The following is a 24,343-nucleotide window of genomic DNA, read 5'->3' as shown; positions in this document are numbered from 1 at the left end:
AAATTCATAACACTTTAGTGTTGATGAGTATGTTTAGTATTACAGTATATATGGTGCATCCAGCTGAGATGAAACAAGTTCAGGTGTTCATGATTTCACCATTTTACATGATCTGGGAAAATGTCCCCAAACTTGATTTTGCAAATTTTTTAGACTGCTGTAGAGGTTACCTGATCCATCTCACACCTGTAAGTCTGCCGAAAATAGATGCTGGGCTGTAAACCGTGAAAAGTGAGCTATTTGATGAAAAGTGAGATGAATCAAATCAAGTGTGTTCAGCCTTCCCAAATGCCTTGTGTGGTAGTAGTGATGTACAATTGTATGTACCAGTGCATCGAATGAATGGCACCTTGGAGGTGTTTAGAATCAAGATTCTGGTCCATTGCCTCATCACACAGTATGTGCAGTAGAAAAACTCACTGTCTATTTCTGTCTCCTCCTTCTTGACGTCTTCCACTCTGCCTGCCCCGCCCAGATGCGAGTGAAGCTGGCGGCCAAGAAGCAGGAGCTGGAGGAGATCCTCCACGACCTGGAGGCCCGCATCGAGGAGGAGGAGGACAAGAACATGAACCTGGGCACCGAGCAGAAGAGGCTCCAGCAGAATATCACGGACCTAGAAGAGCAGTGAGTATCGCAGGAGTGTGGGGTGGGGGTGTAGGAGCTGTGGATTGCGGGAGGAAGAGAGGAGGAGGAGAAGGGTGGATGCAGGAGCTCTGGAGTGGAAACCCGTCTCCATGGTGACAGGAAGCTCATCTAAGAAATATGATTTGGAGGTGGAAGGGGGAAGGGGGGAGGGGGAACAGAAAAAAAAACTCAACAAAATACACTGCTTGAGGAAATGCGCAAGCATCTAAGAAGTGTATGGATGGATCATAGCCAACAGTTTAATATGCATATTGTTGTGGATATCATTAAGAAATAACTTTTCTGATTCATGTGTTAGCTAGAGTGTTATTATTATCCTGGAAGTTGATCTTTAACTTGAACGAGATTTAACAAACTGTTAAGATTCCCAGTGGAATATTGCAGACGTGGATGTGTTGAGGGCGTATGTCGAGGCATTGTCGTGAGCGAGTTGTGTGGCTCTTGTGGATGTCATGTAGAAATCCTTATCTGCCTGTGGTAAACGGCGAAATCCCCCTCACTTACCGAATGTGAGAGAGAATGGTGCCAATGTGTGAAAGGTCTTCATCAGAGGTATCTTTAAAATGAACAAATGATTCATGAAATGTATCTTGTATAAGTGCTTTCTTTCAAAAGAACATTAGGGGACTCTTTTTTTTTGAAAACTTGCCATTCCAAAGTTTCGTCTTGTGGATAAATCCACACTTTGCATAGTTTTGAATATAGTAGTGCAGCTCAGTCGTCATATGTAACATGCAGTGGTTTTAGTGTTACACACATGTCGTACACTTACTAGAGAGATGTAGCAAGTTATGTGTGTGTGTGTGTGTGTGTGTGCATGCTTGCAGATAACATTCTTGATATTAGGCATTGTAAAAAGCATAAAATGCTCACAATGCTATTACCAAACATCTGGTACAACTCGCAGCCAATATTACAAAGGCTACCGTTAAATTGATTTAAAGCCGCAGACAGATATGCACAAGAATATCACAAAATTAAAAAAAAAGAAATTATAAATATGACAAATTTATACTGCCTGAACATTTCTCACGCTGTCTTATCAAGAACTGAGTAAGTTGTCTTCAGTCATACAGTTGTGCATTTTGTTGAAACGCTCTAAAGGCTTTCCTCGTCATATAATGTATGATTTATGCATCCATTCGATCATTCCCCACGCAATAATCTGTCGGTCGCCCTCTACAGGTTGGAAGAGGAGGAAGCGTCCCGACAGAAGATCCAGCTGGAGAAGGTGCAGTCTGATGCGAGGATCAAGAAGCTGGAGGAGGACTTGGCTATGATCGAAGACTCTCATGGCAAGGTGAGGCTCTGACCCCATGTCAAAGGTCAAAGTTCAAAGTTTATGTCTGATCCAAATGCATGCTGTTCCTTTGTGTTTAAGTGAAAACATAGTTCTTGTGTATGCCTGCAGAACTGGAGTTTTTGCTCTGAAACGTACCCCGTGCATTAGAAGTAGTGCTGTGATAACACGATTTTTGTTGGGCAACGACAGACAACAGTCTTGGGGCATTCGCGATTGAGTTTTCTACGTAATTTTTCATAATTGATTATCAATAATCAGCAAATTTTGCAACAATGCCGCACTCACCAATCTTCCGCACTAGAGTGAATTGCACAGAGCTCGTTGGAAAACAAGATTGCTAGGGCACGATTGATCGAACGTGGAATGTTCCTCTAGAATGAAAGTTGTATGCGTACGATCAAAATTATCGTACACCTTTGATCTCGAATTACTCTGAAACAACTTATATTCCTGCGAAAGGCACATCAACCAGGTATGTGAAAGTTTCTTGATAGACCCTTTCAATATATTGCAAGCGAATTCCAAATGGTGGAAGATGAATTTTTATCCCTTTGGAGAACTATGTTTTGGCTTTAATTCCTCGTGAACATCTCTTTTTTTTTCCTTTTTTCATTCTGTCCTTGTACTTTATTCTTGTATATTCATTTTTTTTTAGCTGTTTTAATTTATTGGCCTCCAGTATTACTGCTCACTGTCCACATTGTATTCAGTTGTTATCATGTGCCCTTTTAGATTTCGTTATCGGGTATGTTACTGCCTTTCATGTTGATTGTTGTTTGTTGTTTTGTTTTCTGTTACTGTTGTTTTTACTCTCTATGACTGAGGGGCAAAGTCCTTGTGACAGTTTTTCCGTCGTTTTTTCTGTCTAAGATGTCAACTTTATGTCATAGATTTAGAGCACATGTAGTGTTTGTACGCATGAGTCATTTGATCTATTGAGAAAAAAAAGGACACAAGTGTTTTATAAGCGGATGGTATGACCTCAGCTGAAGTAACAGTTGCAGAAATGTCAAAGTGCTTCATCATATGATTTTATGTGTGGTATCATACTTGTAATGAACCCTTATGAACCAAATTTATATTAATTTTTTTTTTTTTTTTTTGGGGGGGGGGGGGGAGGTGGGGGTAAACCTCTCCTTCATTTCTTGGATCAAAATATTGCATGGTTGGTCAACATAGCACTTTGGACAGCTGCAACAAACAATAACTTGTTTTATCATCTATTTTTAAATAGATCTGAGTAGTTGTTGTTGTGTGGTAGCATGCTTAACAAAATGTACATGATCATATATTTCAAAATATGGATATTTTGGATAAAATAAATGATTGACTTTGTCAACTAGCTGCAAAGAGTGTTTCTGTTCACAACCGAAGTGTAAAGGTTGTCCTGCTATTTCTAATCTGGTATTTATTCTCCACTTGGAGAACGATTAGGACGTAATGTTAGCAGAAGAAGGAAACAGCCATACAAATAGGTGGGACTGCAGTGGGTGCTTTCCAAGCCATTATGCCTCTTTGTCATAAACTTGTGTGTGTGTAGACATATTCATGCAAATGCAGCATTGTTAATCACACAGGTACTCCGATGACAAGTTTTGGTGTTGATAATGCAAACTTTCTAAATGAAATGGAAATCATCTGCTTTGTATACTGATGATGAAGCTACTGAAATGTTTTTGTGATATACAGTAATTTTTTTTTTTCATGCATACAAGACGTGCAAAGGGTTCAAAGTGTTAACAGAAGGCCAGAATTGTAAAATACACTGTATGTCACATCAGTTTATCACCAGTTTCTCGCACATGAGAGCATCAATGTGAACTTGGCGTGGTTTCAATCTAGTAAAGATTAATTTGCATCACATTTGAATGAAATGGGTATCCTAAAGCATGGGAAGTGTGCTGGCAAGTGATATATGTGTGAGCCATGTATGAAACTACTGGAAACACTTCTCATTTCCCTTGAAAAAACAAACAAACAAGCAAACACACCAAAAAGGCCAACCTAAATTTGTTGTATTACTGGCAAAATTGAGCACAGTACATTTGTTTTCTTAGTAGAAATGCATGATGAATGGTGGCTTAGAGGGCATCCAACAGAATTATGTGTAGCAGCAATCATGCAGAAATGTATTGGTGAATTGCAAGTTTGCAAATCTGCCTGATGCTAAGTTGGATAAAGAGACATCAGTGGACCCACGTGTGTTTGAATAGACTTGATATAGTCCGCTTTTTTTGCAGATTATAGCTGATTCCTTTTTTTTTTTTTTTATACAGAATTTGATGCATCATTGACTTCAGTGTTTGTGAAATCTTGCTGTTTAACTGTGTTCAATTAATGATGTACACAAAAGTAATGAGATAATGAAAAGACATGACATTAACACGATGCTTACTGATTTACTGTTCTTTGTAAGAAAAGAAGTTTGTGGAATCAATCACTTTCTTGTAAAAGAAAAGAGAAGAAATTGCGCTATAAAGGTCCTGTGTGTGCCCCCAAAAATGACTAATTGAGGAAATTTGTTCATTTTGTGTCACGGACAATATCAGAGACATGATTCGTATCTCAAAGATGACTATGAACTTGGTGACATCGAATGACAGTTACAATGAATGGCAAAATTGTGTGAAAAATCTGTGGTCTGTAGCACCCACAAACTCAAATCCATGAACTGAATATCACTGAGAATTCGCCTTCCTCGTTTTATGTTGAGACCTACTCATTTAATATTTCTCCTATAATAAATCAGTTTTGAGTTATGTCATGTTTTAGTGGATAATATAGTAAACAGTATGTAAATATATTTGTGTATTGTACCTTCTAGATGTATACAAATATGTTGACAAAACCTTTGCAAATAGGCACATCAAATGATTAACCATCTTTTTAAGATGAAAAGTATGATGAATGAATGAGTGAGTACATGGAAAAATTTAGTCATGAAAACCGATATTTACTCGTAATTTGATTCAGGCTGTAAAGCAAGACCTTTGCAGACGAAATATGATGTGTGAGCATGCCAGTTTTCTTTGGTTGTGTAATACTGTATAAGCTGTTACTTTCGCGAGGGTTTAATTTTCGCGAATTTCGCAAATCACATTTGGATCGCGAATTTAACAACTCGCGAAAATGTCTACATGTGCTTTGTTAATAGAGCACTAACATAAATGTCAGCGTCGATTCGCAAAAACAACATCTCGTGAAAATGTCTATGACCTTGTCATTCGCGAAAATATCTGTATGCAAAAATAACAGCGTATACAGTAGATGAATCATCATCACAGTAGTTATAATTTTATCTTATGGTGGTTAAATGTACAGCTTAGAATGACACAAAGATTCTCAAAATGAAGTCTTCATTAGAAGGTGTTTTGAGAGTGCTCATGTTTGACTTCATTCAATATTTCAGTGAAATTCAGTGAAATGGAAGGAAATGAAAGCTGCATGCCAAACCTATTAATGCAGTTGTAGTTGGTAAATAAGTAGTGTACGGTAGTCGTATAGTGAGATGTATTTGGTAGCTCCAAGGAATGACAAGAGCTGTCTTATTTGAAGGAGTCTTCCATCCCAGGCGAAGCTGAGAATCGGGTCATAATGAAACTGGGATCGGGATTGGCTGATGGAATTCAGTGATTCACGACTTGTATACATGTATATTTCCTCTGTACAAACTGCTTGTAAATTTGAGAATATGGCGAGAGAGAGAGAGTCTCACCACCCTGAAAATTGTTTAGAAAAAAAGGGGGTGGATTGCAGATTGAGAAAAGGCTTCAAGTACAACAGTGGAGAAGAAATAGTGATGCAGATTTAGATGTCTGAATGAGCAGTTGGATTCATGATCAACTTTTGGGAGAGTGATCTGTGTGTTATCAGATATCAGCCTTGATAAACTTTGATTTGATAAGAATAACCCAGCATTTTTATTGGAAATGAATTGTGCCTGTTTACTGTTTACTCTGCATCAGCCAACAGTATAATACATTGATTTCTTTTGGTATTCTCCTATAGCAATATCGCAGTCGTTTCAGTATGGACAGAGGAAGACATTTGCAACTTATGAACATCATACTTTAAAGGTTATTGGGAGTTCAAGCTTTGTCGATTGAAATTTTCCTGTGTTTTTTTTTTCTTTATGTACGTGAGCATGGGGGAGTGGAAGAGAATAGCGTGGTCAAATTCAGGTATAATATGCTTCTGGGATCGTAGTCTGCTCCCGTTCTGGTTTATCTAGAGGCAAGGGAAGAGAGAGCGTGGGCATCTCGTAAACCTCTGCACAGGTCTGGGTGCTTATGAGAAAACAGTGACAATATTGAAGAGCACAGCTGTGAAAGCCAGCGTGATGCAAACTGCAGACGACAAATGAAGAAACAGAAGGGATCTGATTGCCTGATTGATAGCAAATCGGTTCCCGTGGAGATTGCCGCCTGGATGTGGGGGGGGGGGGGGATGGGGTGGAGGAGGGGGATCATTCCACCGGCAGCAAAGGTGATGCAGATCTGGCGAGTGAAATTGAGGAGAAAAGCATGAGTAGGACATCTCATATCCTGAAGGGGGAGGACTAGAAAGAGAAAGAGAGGGAGAGAGACAGTGAGAGACACAGAGCCGTGGTTATTGAAATTTGTTATTGCTGGCGCAATTTTTACTCCCGGGGAATGAAGCTGTTATTCCTGCCCGGCAGATGTCTGCCCGTCGGGGATGTACGAGCAAGTGTCAGTAGCCACGTGCAGGCATTCTCAAGGGGGCTTGAAGTGAGACTACACTAGACTATGCCGTGACATCTGTCGCTTGGAAGTGGACGTGCATAAAGATTAGATGTGTGGGTATGTTTATTGATGTGAGCCTTGAATGGAAACTGTTATTATTATTTCATCAGGCCTTGCGATTTGATGGTACTCTCTTAAAAGTGCTCGTCGAATGCTTCGAAGAAGTCGTTGTAAAATTGGGCATCGTGTATGATACCAGAGTCGAGTTTTGGTATGGATGTATTCTGGAAATCGCTGAAGATGTACGCCGATTGTACATTTCAAAGAGATTTAATACCATGACGGACTGAAGCACCCTTCTTCAGATCTCATAGGCGCTTGGAGCACACTGCATGTATCACTACCCTTTCTGGAGCAAAGAATGTGAAGTGGACGGTCAAATAGGGAGAATGACTACCTGTGCTCAGAAACAATGTTATCCACAACTACCTCGCCATGTTTTCTTCGCAAGTCGCCAGCAAATGGAACCTGCTGCGCTTGAGATCTATTACCAGAGCAACGTGAGTGCCAGGTAAATGGACGAGGGATTATCTCTCCGGCCCGGACTGAAGCGAAAAGGAACAAAAAGAGCAGCAACTGGAGCCCCCCTCAATGTCCTTCTCAGAACGGATTGTATGGGATGCCCTCTTAGCTGCCGTTTCTGTGGCATTTCTGCTGAGGAGACGAGTTGAGTATGAGCAGGCAAATCTGGAGACTTGTCAGAAATGCGAGTGTTATCATTCACATTCCAGTATATTTCGTTAATTGGAACTTTATAGTCTGTTTCCATAGTCAAACAGCAAGAGGGTAAAGAACTCCAGTATGCTATAGTATGTAATATGTTGAGCGTTCATTTGTGAAAGTTCAGAGCAAGTTTCTGTTTAAACTCTGCATATTATATTCCTGTCAAGCTACCAAGACATAGTGCACATTGGAAGGTACAAAGATGAGGTGGAACATATGAAGTTTAATCATTGTAATATTCATTGCAGATACACTGTATACAGGGCATAAAGAGGGTTGTCTTACGTGTGCAAATGGAAGAAACTATTAGACAACACACTAGTTTGAAAGTCAGAGAAGAAACTTGTGTTTAATAGAGATGAATGTGCTAGGCTAGGTATGCATGATGATGTAATACAAATGTACTTGCATTAAGAAGCATTGTTGCATTCCATTTTTACAAATTACTCTGTACAAGTTTCTCTTCATATTTGAGTTGTGACCAGGTGAGATAAATATTACCCCTCCTCAATGCCCTACTCTTTTTTGCCCTGGCTCCAGAAGTGTAATAACAAATTCAAGGTCGCAGCACATCCACGCAGTCATAATTGAATTTGCGCATTATCTGTATTTGAATGCCACGCATTCAGAGGCATGTCTCCACGCTGGAAAGCAATTTGCTGTAATATTTGGCCATTACGTTCCTATTTGCCCGGAGGATGGCCATCAGAATTGGACGCTGTAATGTTATTGGAGGCCATGTCAATGACATATTGATTATGATGCTAGATCTGTGCTGGAATCAAATTGTGCATTTTTGGTTTGCTTTTTTTTTTTTTTTTTTAAATGGGGGGGGGGGTAATGGCTTGGGGGTTGCAGCAACTCTAGCACCTAATACAATGCAGATATTTACTGTATTTTTTAATTATTTGACATGTGTACATTGCTTTGCAGTCACTTTTAGAGCTTATGTGTATGGGTCAATCCACGTCAAATCAACCAATGGTGTTAACCCGACCCCCTTCAATTTTCTTTAAACTCGCACCAAATGTGCCCCCAAGTGTCTGACGGAAGATTCTAAAATATTTTGCCCCAAGGTCAAACGGTTGCTAAGATATGGCCTCCCATAGCAACCAATGCGTGGCCAAACAACCGAGTTTAAATAAAATTTGCTATTTTTGATTGACTGCTGCAGTCAAGTTATATAAGATACATTGCTCATTTTCTGTAAACTTGAAGAACTTTATGATGCTAACATGCACAATATGTTACGGCACGGATCTGACATTCGGTTATTGCGCAAGAGGTCACCGAAAATGGTGTTAAGCGTCAACGTTAATGTTTTTGGGTGCATGTTTGGAAGCTGATAACTTCAAAATTCAATTATCTTAGAACCCAATATTATGCATATATAGAGACTCTCACTTGCTCTACACACCTACCAAAAATCGGCCAAAAAGTATGCTCCGTTTTCTTGAAGAGCGCCCTCAAAGTTGGCTTTTTTCAAAAAGTTGCCAAGTTCAAGGTCACAAATCACCACTCGTCCCATCGAGGAGTGACACCAATTTTTGTGTATTGATAGACAGTTACCTATATTTTCATGGGTTATCAAAAAACTTTTGTAACCGGAATGTTTAATAGCTTTTTTATGCATTCGAAAATAGTCGTAAACACCCAAAAATCGATGTAAATTGACATATAGGGTTTTCAGCATATTTCAAATGGTGATAAATCAGAGATGAAGTGCCAAGACACAATGGTATCTTCTGTGATGATAGTCTGTAACTAGTACCAAAAGGACATACATCACAAATTGTTTTGTCTTATTGGCAATGACCTTGAGAATGCAGCTGAAAATCACAAAAAACAGTAAATTGCTCAATTTTCCGTGACCATAATGGTTCTAAAGTGTGTTTACATCAATTTTTAGTTGTGTGCCATTTCAGTACTCATGGTGACTTTAAGCTGAAAACTGCTAATCATGTTTCATTTCTATTCTATTTCAAGCTACAAATAATATTTGAAGTCATCTCCAGATATTTTGACCTTGACATTGTTCTGAACACAGCTGTAAATTCCTTAATATTAGCATTATTCCCAACACATAGTGATTTACAACTTTGCACACCATTTCAAACTTGAATTTCTCTCAGACAGACTGCCTGATCATATTTATATTTACAGTACTGGTAGTCTGTAATGAGAATTTAGAGGATGTAGTATCAACTGGTTTGTCTCAAATGACATTGACCTTGAAAATACAGCTGAAAATCATAAAAATCAATAATCGTTCAAAATATTTTGCAATACACATTATTAGAGCCTGGTGTTTACAGTGACTCTGAATTGTGTATGATTTTTATATTGATGATGAGTTACAGCTGATAATTGCAAATTATTTCTTCCTTTTGTTCCATTTTGAGCCAAAAATAATATCAAAAATCATATGACCTTGACATTATTCTAAAAACTGTCATAAATGCCTTTGAGCATAAGAATATATTCACAACACCATAAGATACTGCTCTACAACATTATTTCGAAATTGATTTTCTCATCGACAGAATGCCTAGTGTATGAAATTCAGAACCAGAAATTCGAAGTCAGTGACATTATTAGGATGGAAGTAGTCTTGAAATTTGTTCTTTTGATCATTCTATTTTTATGGCTAAAATGTTAATGGTGATTATGCATCCATTTTCTATAGGCATACAACTTGGATAAATTGGACACTACTGTAAGTGTGTGCACTGAGCATTATAAATCCTCAAAGTACCCATTACAGACTACCTTTATGCAAATATCAACATGACTAGGCATTCTGTCTATGAGAAAATCAATTTTGAAATGTGCTGTAGTGCTCAATGTGTGGTGAATATGCTCATTTTGAGGCATTATGGCTATTCTAAAATAAGGTCAAGGTCAAATGATATGTACATATGACTTCTGATATTATTTGCAGCTCAAGTGGAACAAAAGGGAAAATAATTAGCAATTATAGGCTGTAACACGGTCATCATTGATATATAACAATTACACACAATTCAAAGTCGCTGTAAACACCATTTTTAATTAAAGTGTGTATTGCAAATTTGAACGAATATTGATTTTATGATTTTAAGCTGTATTTTCAAGGTCAATGTCTTTGAGACAAATAAGTTGATACTACATCCTCTAAATTCTCATTACAGACTACCAGTACTGTAAATATAAATATGATCAGGCATTCTGTCTGAGAGAAATTCAAGTTTGAAATGGTGTACAAAGTTGTAAATCACTTGTGTGTTGGGAATAATGCTAATATTAAGGAATTTACATCTGTGTTCAGAACAATGTCAAGGTCAAAATATCTGGAGACGACTTCAAATATTATTTGTAGCTTGAAATAGAATAGAAATGGAACATGATTAGCAGTTTTCAGCTTAAAGTCACCATGAGTACTGAAATGGCACACAACTAAAAATTGATGTAAACACACTTTAGCACCATTATGGTCACGGAAAATTGAGCAATTTACTGTTTTTTGTGATTTTCAGCTGCATTTTCAAGGTCATTGCCAATAAGACAAAACAATTTGTTATGTATGTCCTTTTGGTACTAGTTACAGACTATCATCACAGAAGATACCATTGTGTCTTGGCACTTCATCTCTGATTTATCACCATTTGAAATATGCTGAAAACCCTATATGTCAATTTACGTCGATTATTGGGTGTTTACGACCATTTTCAAATGCATAAAAACGCTGTTAAACATTCCGGTTACAAAAGTTTTTTGGTAACCCATGAAAATATAGGTAAATGTCTATCAATACACAAAAATTGGTGTCACTCCTCGATGGGACGAGTGGTGATTTGTGACCTTGAACTTTGCAACTTTTTGAAAAAAGCCAACTTTGAGGGCGCTCTTCAAGAAAACGGAGCATACTTTTTGGCCGAATTTTGGTAGGTGTGTAGAGCAAGTGAGAGTCTCTATATATGCATAATATTGGGTTCTAAGCTAATTGAATTTTGAAGTTATCAGCTTCCAAACATGCACCCAAAAACATTAACGTTGACGCTTAACGCCATTTTCGGTGACCTCTTGCGCAATAACCGAATGTCAGATTCGTGCCGTAACATATTGTGCATGTTAGTATCATAATGTTCTTCAAGTTTACAGAAAATGAGCAATGTATCTCATCTAACTTGGCTGCAGCAGTCAATCAAAAATAGCAAATTTTATTTAAACTCGGTTATTTGGCCACGCATTGGTTGCTATGGGAGGCCGTATCTTAGCAACCGTTTGACCTTGGGGCAAAATATTGTAGAATCTTCCGTCAGACACTTGGGGGCACATTTGGTGCGAGTTTAAAGAAAATTGAAGGGGGTCGGGTTACAAATTGTCTGAAAATTGGTTGATTTGACGTGGATTGACCCGTATAAATTTGTTCTTCAAGACCAGAGTTAGTGTGATATTGATTATGTAGGTACATTGATCCAGGATGATGTGTTTGTTTCACTTTACTGTGCTACTCTTTAGACACCATGTTATCTATGACTTGAGCTTTTTGCATCTGTGTACATATTATACCCTTGCATATTAGAGCCATTATCATTTGTTATTTTGATTTATGAATAGACAAGCAGGCATCTTCTAAAGTCTATGATAACATAGAGAACTAGATTACATGTGTGCCTAGCCTAGTCTGGCAATATTGCGTCATATCGCGTGTGTGCCAGAATAATTTACGGCACTTCTGACATGAAAATCATGCGCTGATGAGCGCAATGTAAGTGCCAATAAAAGTAATGATAGGGATAATGCATTGTGAATCTAGTCGGTGACGTAATATCATGCGCAAGTTTATCGCTGCAGTGTTATTTGGAAGGTGGTTTTTATCCCTTCATTAAGGGATATAAGATGTGGAATAAATTGGTCTTATCGATGATCTTCAGTTCCTTCAAAGTTGATAAAGATGTAAAAGTAAACAGGTTTGTAAATTCAGCTTCAGAGAACCAAACTAGATAGATGAGCCCTGCAGGTGTACGCAGGGGGTAAAAATTTATCAATCCTGGTCGGGTAAATGGGTATCATGTACTTTTTCCCCCAATAATTGCGGTGCCTTCTGTATCCAAATTAGGCTCCAATTTGGGCACTCTCTCTCCACTCTCTCGCACTCTCTCGCACTCTCCCTCTCCTCATACCCTGCACTCTTTCCTCTTCTTTCCATCTCTTTCTATCTCTGTCTATCTCTTTTTATCTCTTTCCCTCTCTTTCTTCTATCTCTTTCCCTGTCTTTTAATCTCTTTCTATATCTATCTCTGTCTATCTCTTTTTATCTCTTTCCCTCTCTTTCTTCTATCTCTTTCCCTGTCTTTTAATCTCTTTCTATATCTGTCTCTTTCTATCTCTTTCTCTTTCTATCTCTTTCTATCTCTTTCCCTGTCTTTCAATCTCTTTCTATATCTGTCTCTTTCTATCTCTTTCTCTTTCTATCTCTTTCTATCTCTTTCCCTGTCTTTTAATCTCTTTCTGTATCTGTCTCTTTCTATCTCTTTCTCTTTCTATTTCTTTCTATTTTTCCTATCCCGATCTGTCTCTATCTCTATCTATCTCTATCTCTTTCTCCTTCCATCTCTTTCTATCTCTTTCTGTCTCTTTTCATATCCCTTCATCTCATTCTATATCTTTCCTTCTCCTTTCCATCTGTCCTCTGTATTTTCTTTCTCTGTCTATCTCTTCATCTGTATACTCGTTCGTTCTTTCTGTCTCCCCTCTGCTGCATGTACTCCTTTCTACTTTCTCAATTTGTCTCTACCTTCATTTCTGGCTCTCTCCAACTCTCTCCTTTCCATTATCTCGTCCTCTCTCCATCTTTCTCTATCCATATGTCTCCATTTCTGGCTATCTGTGTCCCCCCCCCCCCTTCTCTCTCTTCCCCACTCACCCTCTCTAGGTCACCACAGAGTGAAATTTGCTGCAGCCAGGTTTAGAGTCTGATTTGTTGGAAATGAAAAGCAGTGGGTAGTGGATCGCACATCTGAGGAAAACAAAACCGGGTGAGGGGGGAAAAAAAAAACCAATACGGGGGCAGCGTAGTTGTGTGAGCTGCATACAGGGAGATATGATGGTGGCGCATACATGGGCCTCTGTGTTTCCACGGCGCGCGATAAGAAGGAGGAGAAGTTGCGACCCGGGAGAGGCAAGATGAAGGATTTAGCAGTGCCGGAGGATGGAGGAGAGGTGAAGGATTGGTGGTTAATGCCAACAATTTTTGCTATACATCAGTAGTTTCTTTTCATCCTTCCCCCAATCTGTGTCAAATCCAGGATGTTTGTGTTTACCATTTTGTTTTGCTACGTGATGCTTGAGAAGTACAATGTATGCAGATACATTATGTTGTGTCACCGTGTCTCCTAATTGTTGTTGTGTTCTACCTTCAGCCCTGTGGAGCTGTCTTATCTTTGTATCCATGGTTATTAAGGAGTGTTTCTATCACAACAGTTAACCTTGTTTGTTAGCCAACAACCTGTTTGAATAAATGCACGTATGGCTTTGCTCCTTCCCCTTTCCCCCGGCCCCGTAGCTGAGCAAAGACAAGAAGTCCATTGATGAGAAGATGGCGGAGGTGGTGGCCACCCTGACGGAGGAGGAGGAGAAGAGCAAGGGGCTGATGAAGCTGAAGGCCCGGCACGAGTCCCACATCGGCGACCTGGAGGACAAGATTCGCAAGGAGGAGAAGGTAATGTCACGAGAACGATGATGATGATGATGATGTCGTGGATATAGTTGGTAGTGAAAGAGAGTGATTGGGGTGATGACCATGATAAAAGTGAGAATGATACTGATGCAGTGACCATGGGGAAGAAGTGATGATGATGATGATGGTGATGATGATATGATGGTGGTGATGATGATGATGATAACGGTGTTGTAGATAGTGGTGATGATAATGATGACGACAATGAAAGATGATGATGATGATGATGATGAGGATGGTGTTGGTGGTGATCATGAGTGATGATGAGGATAGTGTTAGTGGTGATCACGATGATTGATGATGATGATGATGATGATGATGATAATTGTGGTTCTGGTGATGATGCTGATGCATATGTATAATGATGATGGGGATGAAGAAAATGCAGTATGAATGTTTAGCCCAGACTGACTACTGCCTCAACATGGCATTGACATGTATGATGAGATCGATAGTGGTGATGACAGAGTCAAACCAATGCTGTACAATGTGATTGTAACTTTAGCAGCCAGAGACATTATGTCATCATAAGAAGACTAATTGAATTTGACCTACTCATTTCTGTTTTTAACTGATAATGAGTTATTAGAAAAGAGTGATGAACTCACTGATTATAGAATTTTGATGAGAGCAATTAGAAAATGTCAGATAAGCTGTGCAGTATCAATAAAGTATTGTGTTTTCAGATACTGCAAGTACAGCTTGGTACATCATGTAGAAGAATTTATAAAAAAGATGAGGGTAACTGACAATGGACAATTGATTTGTTGGTAGATTTTGACCGATAAGAAGTGACTAAAGATAATGGATTGGTGTCTACTGAGGTGAGATGAGGATTTCAGCAGATTTGTATGTGTTTGTATGTATGTGTGTGTGTATGAGATGGATGGAGTAATACAGTCAAGGCAAGCAGCATGAGTACATAGAGTTGAAGGTGATGCAAATGCCATTAAGTGATGATAATTGCAATGACTCTCGGTGGTTGAGAACGGCTCATTATAATGTTGTGTGGCAGGTGATAGGAGATTCCCATTACACACTGATATTTGTGAACATATCAGTAACGTCCCTTGCGTGGTGAGGTGTAATCAACATCGTATTGTGTAAGCAAGCAGTTCAGTATGTGGTGTAGCAGGTGTAATGTCAGTAGATACACATTTGTAGATTGAAAGTTCTTTCGTACCATCAGTCCATCCAGTTAACAAGATCTATCTGAGGACAATCCTAAGACTAGATTTATTGAATTGTCGCATGAAGCAAATCTTCATGAAGATTTGATCATTGTTGGGAAAGCATGTGGAGAGGTAAAGGGAAAGAGCATACGTATCTCATCAGGCACCTACAAGAAGAGCGATATATTCATTTCTGTGATGGTCAATAACTGGAATCTGCCCATCGATAGAATATGGCATTATCAACATAGTGTGTCAGTAAGCTGGATGCTTTAGGTGTCCATACGATGTGTGATGTAATTGTCTTACGATAATATCCTCGCCGAAGTTCAGCTACAAGTATAGGACTGTACATGTACATGTATGTTCAGGGTGGGATATGCAATATATATCAGATGTTATTTACTTTCAAATTAAGATGATAATTGTAGTGCCGGAGGTGGTGGTTGTGATGGTGATAGTCTTGGTAGTGATGCTGATAATGATAATAACAATAATATCTTAATGATCATGATGATTATTACAATTATGATAATGAAATAATAGGAAGTGCCCGACCCATCACCTTAAGAGTATAAGTCATACATGAGCTTGCTGTCACCATCATCCAGATCTGAAATAGTTTGTGAAGCACACCGTTTCCCTTACCCCTCCTTCTCCCTCAGATGCGTTCGGACCTGGAGCGCCACAAGCGCAAGCTGGACACAGAGGCCACCGACCTGAGGGAGCAGCTGAACGAACTGCGCCAAGAGATTGTGGAGCTGAGGGCCCTCCTCGCCAAGAAAGAGGAGGAGCTGAATGCTGCCCTCGCTCGGTCAGTATCTACAACATATACTTCTTATGATACTTAATTAGTTGTGGTGCAATTGTCCTTATTCCTTTGGCTCTCTTGGGTGCCAAGAGCACCACCAGTCATGTTTAGAAGTTGTTTATCCATCTAACAGTCTACACGCGTGAAAGTTTTTTAACACACTTAAAAAAAAAAATTCTCAAGATGGAAATATTTATACTTGGTACAGGTGCACTTCTTGAGATACTGATGTGCAGAATGATTTTGTGGCAAGTACCCGTGGACTCTGAACTTAATCATAGACATCATTTTCCATCTTCAGCTTCGTGTGTCAAGTGTTGTTTTCAGACAGGGAGGATAGAAATGAGTGAACGAGTTATTCATATGACATGATGGGATCAAAAGTCAAACCCTTGAGGTCATAGGTCATTGGACATGACTCATGAGGTTAAAACGCTAGGCTCTGGTCATGATTTTAGCTCAAAAATTTCAGTGGAAGTTGTATCAGGTAAGGAAAGTGATATTAGATGTGGAAGTACTTCCTTTGCTTTTGGGGGAAGGGGGTGAAACTGATCTTTTAAAGTCAAAGAACATCAGGAATGTTATGAGCGTGTTAAAAGGCAAAGGGATCCCAGTTAACAGCATGCATTTGTGTGTTTCTCACATCCCGATGTCATCGTGTCTCTCCCCTAATTCGCTGCTCCCACAGCATCGACGAGGAGATGACCCAGAAGAACCAGCTGCAGAAGCTGGAGCGGGAGCTGCGAAACCAGCTGAGCGAGCTGCAGGAAGACCTAGAGGCCGAGAGGGAGGCCCGCTCCAGAGCCGAGAAGAACAAGCGAGACCTGAATGAGGTCAGTGACCATCCAGTGTCTCAGCACTTCTGATTTCTGGGGCTCGTTAGGACTGTCATTTTCCCCTAGTCTTGTCTTCTTTCTTTTTTCTAATACTTATAAAATTCCAGAGGGATATTGATACTTATCTTGTATTCATTTAGAGGGAGGGGGGGGGGGGGGGGGGAAACAAACAAATACTGAGACCCAAGTGATGTGCTGCATCACTGTAGCATTGAATACAGTGTATGTCTTCTCTTGGATGATAGCGAAAACATGATGTCAACAAGTATAATATGTCATGATATTGGGCATCTAAAGTAGGTATTAATCAAGGCAAGCATGCACAGGGGAAGTTTGGTACATTACCAAACAAAATTACAATGTATAAAAATTTCTGACGGAATCTCCTTGGGAGATTGAGATGTATCCCACCTCCACGACAACACCCACTCACTAGTCAGAAATACAGAGCTCTCATTCCGCCAAGGGGTTTGTCTTTCCTGACGAGTCAGCCTGTATTAAACACACAAACAATTTCTGATTGGAATGTCTTGCCCCCCTCCTCTTCCTCTTCCTCTTCCCCTGCCACTACTCCCCCCCCCCCCCCCCCCCACCCTTACCTCTTTGCAGGAGTTGGAGGCAATCAAGTCGGAGCTGATGGACTCCATCGACTCGACAGCCGCCGCCCAGGATCTGCGGAACCGGCGGGAGAACGAGCTGCAGGAGATCAAGAAGCAGCTGGAGGAGGGCACCAAGTCTCACGAGGTCACCATCCAGGAGCTACGCCACAAGCACAACACGGCCGTGGAGCAACTCAACGAGCAGCTCGACACCGCCAAGAAGGTACGGTTGCCATGGTAACCTTGTGAAAATTTTACAACTGAAACAAAAAGAAAATTATATATTTTTTTTCTAAAGGTTCTAAAACACAGTCAGTTTTTATCTTTACTCTAACCTTAGGAAAACTAGCGATGAATAGTTAAACTTATCTGACTTGATTACAAAGTGATATAATTATATAGCCTAATGAGTTTGATTTTTTTTTTTTTGTTTTTGTGTATACGTGTGTGTGACTGCGCAGACCAAAGCTTCTCTAGAGAAGAATAAAACCAACTTGGAGAGCGCCAACAGCGAGCTCACCAACGACCTCAAGCAGGCTTCCCAGGCAAAGCAGGAGTCTGAGCGCAAGCGCAAAAACCTGGAGGCCCAGCTGGCGGAGATCAACATTCGCCTGACGGAGATAGATCGCGCCAAGGCTGACTTCCAGGAGAAAGCCAGCAAGTCCCAGGTCAGTCTTATTGAATCATCAAATCCCAGGTCAGTCTTGTTAAATCATATCCCAGGTCAGTCATGCAAAATGGTCAAATCCAAGGTCAGTCTTGTTAAGTCATCATATCCCAGATTAGACTTGTAAAATGATCAAATCCCAGGTCAGTCTTGTAAATGATCAAATCCCAGGTCAATCTTGGGTAAAGTCCCATGTCAGTCTTGTTTAAGCAGCAAATACCAGGTCAGTTAGTCCTGCTTTGTATAATCAAATCGCGGGTCATTCCGTCTTGTTTTATGATCAAAACCCAGGTTTGTCAGTCCTATTTTATTATCAAATCATTGGTCGATCTCGTAAAATCATTAAATCCCAGGTCAGTCTCGTAAGATCAAATCCAGTTGTATCTTCAGCTAGGCGTATGGATGTCGAACTGATATTGATATTTTTGTCATGGTTTGAACAGGATGTCGTAGTTATGTCGTAGAAAACAAATTTGTAGCAAGTAAGCAATGTATCTGCCAAGTTGCCCTCAATCCTGGGTTAAAGGGATGGTACAGTATTGGTGGAGATGAGAATTGGGCTTTTAACTTTTTTTCAAAATATCAAGAAAACACTTATAATATAGTACAGAGCATACAATTTTAAGAGGAATTCAAAGTTTATTTGATGAAAATCGAGTTTGGAATGACTGAAACATCCAAAAACAAAGTAAATCAGAGCGATCGTAATAAAGTGTGGGTCCCACACTTTATTAGAATCGCTCTTTTTTGGATATCTCAGTCATTTCAAAACCAATTTTCATCAAATAAACGTTGAATTCTTCATAGAATTGTACATGCCCTTTCATATTTCATGATAGATTTCTCAATATTTCACCAAAAAGTGTTAGAAACCCAAAATTAGATCTCAACCAAAACTGTATGATCCCTTTGAACCTTTGAAGTGCTACATCATCTCAGCAGTGTTTATACCATTCTATCCATGTCAGTTCATTTCACCATGACATGCGATATCACGTCTTCAGTAACTCGATGACTGAAGGATATTTCTCATAATCAGAAAAATGACAGTTAAGATTAGAGTTTGGAGGATGAACATTTGCAAAAATTGTGAACAAGCGAGTTAGTCAGTAAACAGAGCAGTTTGACAATGTAAGTGACGTATTGGCATGTCTTCAGGCTCTTCAACGCCACGGCCAGTTGATAATATCCGTAGAAGCGCAATGACCTTTTCCGCCATCTTGTCTTCCCGTCACACCCATGCAGGCCGAGGTGGAGAGTCTGACGGCTCTCCTTGAGGAAGCCGACAGCAAGGCCTCCAAGGCCACCTCCTCCTCCAACTCGCTGATGGGCCAGCTGTCCGAGGTGCAGGAGAACCTGAACGAGGAGACCCGCCAGAAGCTGGACCTCAACTCCAAGCTGCGGGCCTCGGAGTCGGAGCGGGAGCAGCTGCAGGAGCAGCTGGACGAGGAGGAGCAGGCCAAGAGCAACGCCCAGCGCCAAGTCAGCACCCTGCAGATGCAGGTGAGGAAGCTTGGGAGCCAGAAACAAGACTCGTATCCCAGTTTCACTGCAGCTAAACTTGCAGGTTCCCCAAACCATTTCGAAAACCCTTTCTAAAAAGCAGGGTCTTGTCTGTTTTTACTGCTCGTGCCACCTGCCAAAAGCCAGGTCCTGACTGGCTCGATTTTCATGGTGACTCGAGTTTCCCTCTGATAAGCGGCACAGGCTTTTGAGCGTCTTACATGACTCCAACATGATTGAGAGCGAAAATGTGCAAGTTGTGCAGTGTCTGTCAGCAGCGGTGCTCTGTCATGACAGCTGGCTTGATTACCTTAACTAGAGATGACCTTCAGTGATTAACTTTTGGGTCGGCAAAAAAGAGATCCAGTTCTCAAAACCTGTAGCATATGTACTGCAGCCAAGGCTCTTCGAGCTTGGTATAGGAGGCTCTGAAACCACCCTCTGTAGGTGGTTTAAAAACTTGGTCAAGTTGGATCTCCTTTTGTCAATTTATATTAAGCTAAAAGGCTGCTTGAGAAGGTGTCAGAGCCCACTTGGACATCTCGTTAAATAGATGAAGAAAAGCAACATAATTATAACTATGAGAAACTTGAGTCATTTGAATAAGGAGGTAGCAAATGAGTTTCAGGAAACACTAGAATCTGTGGACCATACCAGTGTATTTCACTTGACCATGTCTGTGTATTTTTGCCCCTTCTTTTGTCCCCATCTTTGTTGATCCTGCTCAGCTCGCCGATGCGAAGAAGAAGGCGGACGAAGACTCACAGGCCTTGGACCAGGCCGATGAGACCCGCAAGAAGCTGGTCAAGGAGCTGGAGGCATCCAACAACACTAATGAGGAGATGAAGCTCTCCATGGACAAGTTGGAGAAGACCAAGAAGCGACTTCAGGCTGAGGTACGGCAGAGGAGAGGGGTGTGGTGTATGGGGGTAGTGGGTGGGGCGGGGCTGGGCGGGAGATGGGGGCCATGGGAGGGAGACGGGGGCCATGGAATATGAAAGAAAAGAAAAAAAATTGTAGGGTTGAGGAGCTTTCCATGGACAAGCTAAAGAAGACCAAGAAGCGACTCCAAGCTGAGGTATGGCTTGTCTAGAAGGGTGTGGTATATTTGAGGGGGGGGGGGGGGAGGGAGGGGAGGGGGATGAGTGGGTAGGATGGGGTTGTGAGAGGATGGTGGTTGGCGGAGGCTGGGCTGGACCGCTGATATGAAGAAAATTGTGGGGTTTAGAAGATTGGGGTAGAGAAGAAGTATGTAATAAATTATATGCCATTTATTGTTCATGATGAGTGTCACAGATGCAGCACGCAAGATTGAAATGTGCATCTGTTTCTTCACCCTTCTCCCCATTCCCAACCCCCCACCCCTTGTGAAAATTTTTTGCCAAAGAGACTGACACACTATGATGGGTAGATAGACCCTTGGAAGGCAAGTGTTAACTTGAGGAAAAATAAACAAGAAGAATATCTTGTAGGGAGCAATTTAATCGGTGGCCCTACAAGTTTTTAGTAAACAATTCGAGCAAGCAAAATAAAGCAGAAATACCGCATTTGTTGTTCTTCTTTCTCTTTACGAAGTCACATACACAAATTTGCATTTGTGTGATTGTGTATGTTGATGTTAAGCAATGATTGTAAATGTAAATTGCATTATAATGATATGAAAGGGGAGACACTGATCAACTTTCAAGTGCATCATAGATGATTAAATGCGTATGTTTCTTCTTCACTCTGGGGGGCTTTCCCTGTGCATCCTCACAGCTGGAGGACGTGACGCTGACTCTGGAGAAGGAGCGCGCCAGCGTGACCGGCCTGGAGAAGAAGCAGCGCAAGTTTGACAGCATGTTGGCCGAGGAGAAGGCGGAGAAGGAGCGCATCATGGCCGAGCTGGACGAGAGATCCAAGGAGTCCAGGGACAAGGAGACCAAGGTGAGACCGGAAGTCCTGAAAGGGAGAAAAATGAAACATGAACCCGTTGAGGACGAGTCCCGAGTATGCTCGGGCAATGGTCTGTGGGAAATGCGTGTTGTAGCAAAATCAAACCGTCCTTAATTGGTTAAATACAGTAGAATAGCACTGGGGGAGTACAGACCTCTGCCAAGCAGCGCATTTTCATCCACACACACATGCTGAAAATTGCCTTATTTCCAATGATAAAAAAAAAGCCTTTTCAGATGTCTCAGAGTCTATGTTACCTCAGCACCTTGCTGTGCCCTGATCGCAACAAAAACAAATCACCTCCTCGGCGGAGGTAATGAAAGAAAGCAAGCAACAATTAAACAAAACAACTCCAGACAAAACAAGAATGGTGATAATTAAGTAATCAAAAGTCCTTCATTTTATAGATCTATTTTCAAAATGCGAAACTGGGAAGCAGTCAATATTTTTGTGGAATAGGAACATTCTCACAAACACACTTTCCTGAAGATTGATAGTTCTTTTATGGTGGACAGTTTTAGACACTGCTCTGACAAGAGAGATAGAAACACTCCATTTGTGCAACTTGGCTAGAGTGAGTTTTATCACATACAACATACACTGTAGCTTCATCACCTACATGTAGCCTTATACATTTAAGAGTCACTAGGAGTGAAAGGCCCAACTCCACTTCCCTGCCAGGAAGAAAGGACACAAGCACATTTCTTGATATTGGAGATGCTCATAAATGAATATGTTGTTGAGAGGATCTAAAAATTGACCCACTGTTAGGCAGGGTAGATCTCTCCCCAGATGGAGAGTGTCATGGAAGTGATGGCAATGAGCTTAAAGGTACTGTTTTACCATTGGAAGTAGTGATTTAAAAATTGTTCGAGATTCACATTTGATGCATATGCATAGTTCAGTTGTATCACAAAACATCCTACCATATAGAAATTTCACAATAAAGCCTAAGATATCAGGAGATATCACTATTTTTCTCAGTAGGCCATAACTGTAGATGGTTTAGTCTAGAAACATTTATATATTGTACACACTTTGTATATTTAATGATACCTAACATTGATTATACTGATTCAAATTTTTTTACATTGGTTGTTTGTATCCCTAACTCACATTCTAGAACTTTTTTTGAAGCACTAAAGCTGGGTTTTTGTTTCATCTGCAAATAGTAAATAATACCTTTAACGTGTTTTCCCCCCCGTTTCATCCCCGTCTCTCAGCTGATGAACCTTAACCGTGAGCTTGAGGAGCTCCAGGAATCCCTGCAGGAGAGCGAACGCACCCGCAAGGCCCAGAGCGCCGAGCTCGACGAACTCGTCTCGTCAAAGGACGACGTCGGCAAGAGTGTGAGTCCATCGCTCGATGTGAAGTTCCGATCATTTTCGTCGACATCACTTACGTGTATGAGATATTGTCATGTTAGGTCTACCAGCAGAAGACAGTTTGCTGTATTGAGACAATCACATGTAGCATTTTGCACTTTTTTACATCGACCCATACTTGGGCTAATTGTAATTTTAGGTATGACAGTGGTGGAAAGTCTTTTGAAGGTAGCATTTCATTATACATGGAGCAGAATGGTAGAATTTTATTCACTATAGAATCCAGTTCTCATTCGTGGCTGTTTCTCGGAAAATTTCATGGCAAACACAGTAAGAATCCCCATTGGCCTATGATGAATATTGTGATGATAATAATAATAATAGTTGATATTTTTAGAGCGCCTTTTCCTTTTCCACAAAACACTATAAGATGTCATCCCTGGTCACCATAGGATTCTCTGAATGTAACTCAAATGCAATTTTCTCCGTAGGTCCACGAGCTGGAGAAGGCGAAGAAAGCGCTGGAGACCCAGATCGAGGAAATGCGCACCCAGATGGAAGAGCTCGAAGACGAACTCCAGGCGACGGAGGACGCCAAGCTCCGACTGGAGGTCAACCTCCAGGCCGCCAAGACCAACTTCGAGAGGGACTCCACGTCCAAGGAGGAGCAAGCGGAGGAGAGGAGGCGCGGGCTCGTCAGACAGGTGCGAAGGGCAGCCACGCCTTCCTGGTCCCCTGATGATGGGATGAGGGTGTTACTTGTGGTGTCATGGTGACAGTGATGTGGAAGTAGGAAAGAGATGATGATGGCAGGAGTGACGATGATGATCAAGATGATGATGATGATGATGATGATGGTGATGATAGTTTTTCTCACTATGAAATATTAGATTATGTTGATGGTGATGATAGTGTTTATCACTTTGGAGGATGAGATTATGGTGATGGTGATAGTGATATGGCTGATGATGCAGCTAGTAATTCATTTGTTTTTTAGCATATTTTTAAGCACAGTTTTAGCTGAATATATTTTGCACATTCACAGTGTGCTCTCAAGGCTTTTGTTATGAGCGTTCCCAGTAATTTATCATGGGTCTGAAAGAGCAGATCAAATTAAGAAAAAAAAATATATCGCCTTTGCATATTTTTCATTATGACATTATGATAATGACGAAGATAAATATAGTGATGGTGAAAATGATGTTATGGTAATGATGCAAAATATAGATGTTATGATGATTATTATGGTGATGATAAGTATGATGATGATGATGATGATGATGATGATGATGATGCTTTAAGTTACTGAGGACCCTTGATAGTGCTGCTGATGGTGATGA

General features: G+C 40.6%; 1 protein-coding gene across 1 annotated transcript in view; it reads left to right on the top strand.

Annotated features, from left to right (window-relative positions):
• LOC139736158 (uncharacterized) overlaps positions 1 to 24,343 on the top strand; it is a 140,405-nt gene that overhangs the window by 100,079 nt on the left and 15,983 nt on the right. Inside the window, exons 22-33 of the mRNA XM_071646889.1 lie at positions 476 to 624; positions 1,831 to 1,945; positions 13,982 to 14,137; positions 15,993 to 16,141; positions 16,827 to 16,971; positions 17,584 to 17,796; positions 18,035 to 18,241; positions 19,486 to 19,743; positions 20,472 to 20,639; positions 21,502 to 21,669; positions 22,902 to 23,027; positions 23,495 to 23,707. Of these exons, the coding sequence (XP_071502990.1) occupies positions 476 to 624; positions 1,831 to 1,945; positions 13,982 to 14,137; positions 15,993 to 16,141; positions 16,827 to 16,971; positions 17,584 to 17,796; positions 18,035 to 18,241; positions 19,486 to 19,743; positions 20,472 to 20,639; positions 21,502 to 21,669; positions 22,902 to 23,027; positions 23,495 to 23,707 (2,067 nt within the window). The remainder of the gene's footprint in view (positions 1 to 475; positions 625 to 1,830; positions 1,946 to 13,981; positions 14,138 to 15,992; positions 16,142 to 16,826; positions 16,972 to 17,583; positions 17,797 to 18,034; positions 18,242 to 19,485; positions 19,744 to 20,471; positions 20,640 to 21,501; positions 21,670 to 22,901; positions 23,028 to 23,494; positions 23,708 to 24,343) is intronic.

The sequence above is a fragment of the Diadema antillarum genome, unplaced genomic scaffold (genome assembly GCF_040938485.1).
Source record: "Diadema antillarum isolate AM-2024a unplaced genomic scaffold, OU_Dant_1.0 seq00000627_RagTag, whole genome shotgun sequence".
NCBI lineage: Eukaryota > Metazoa > Echinodermata > Echinoidea > Diadematoida > Diadematidae > Diadema > Diadema antillarum.
The sequence above is the reverse complement of the archived record's forward strand: the minus strand, read 5'-3'. Positions and strand labels throughout refer to the sequence as shown.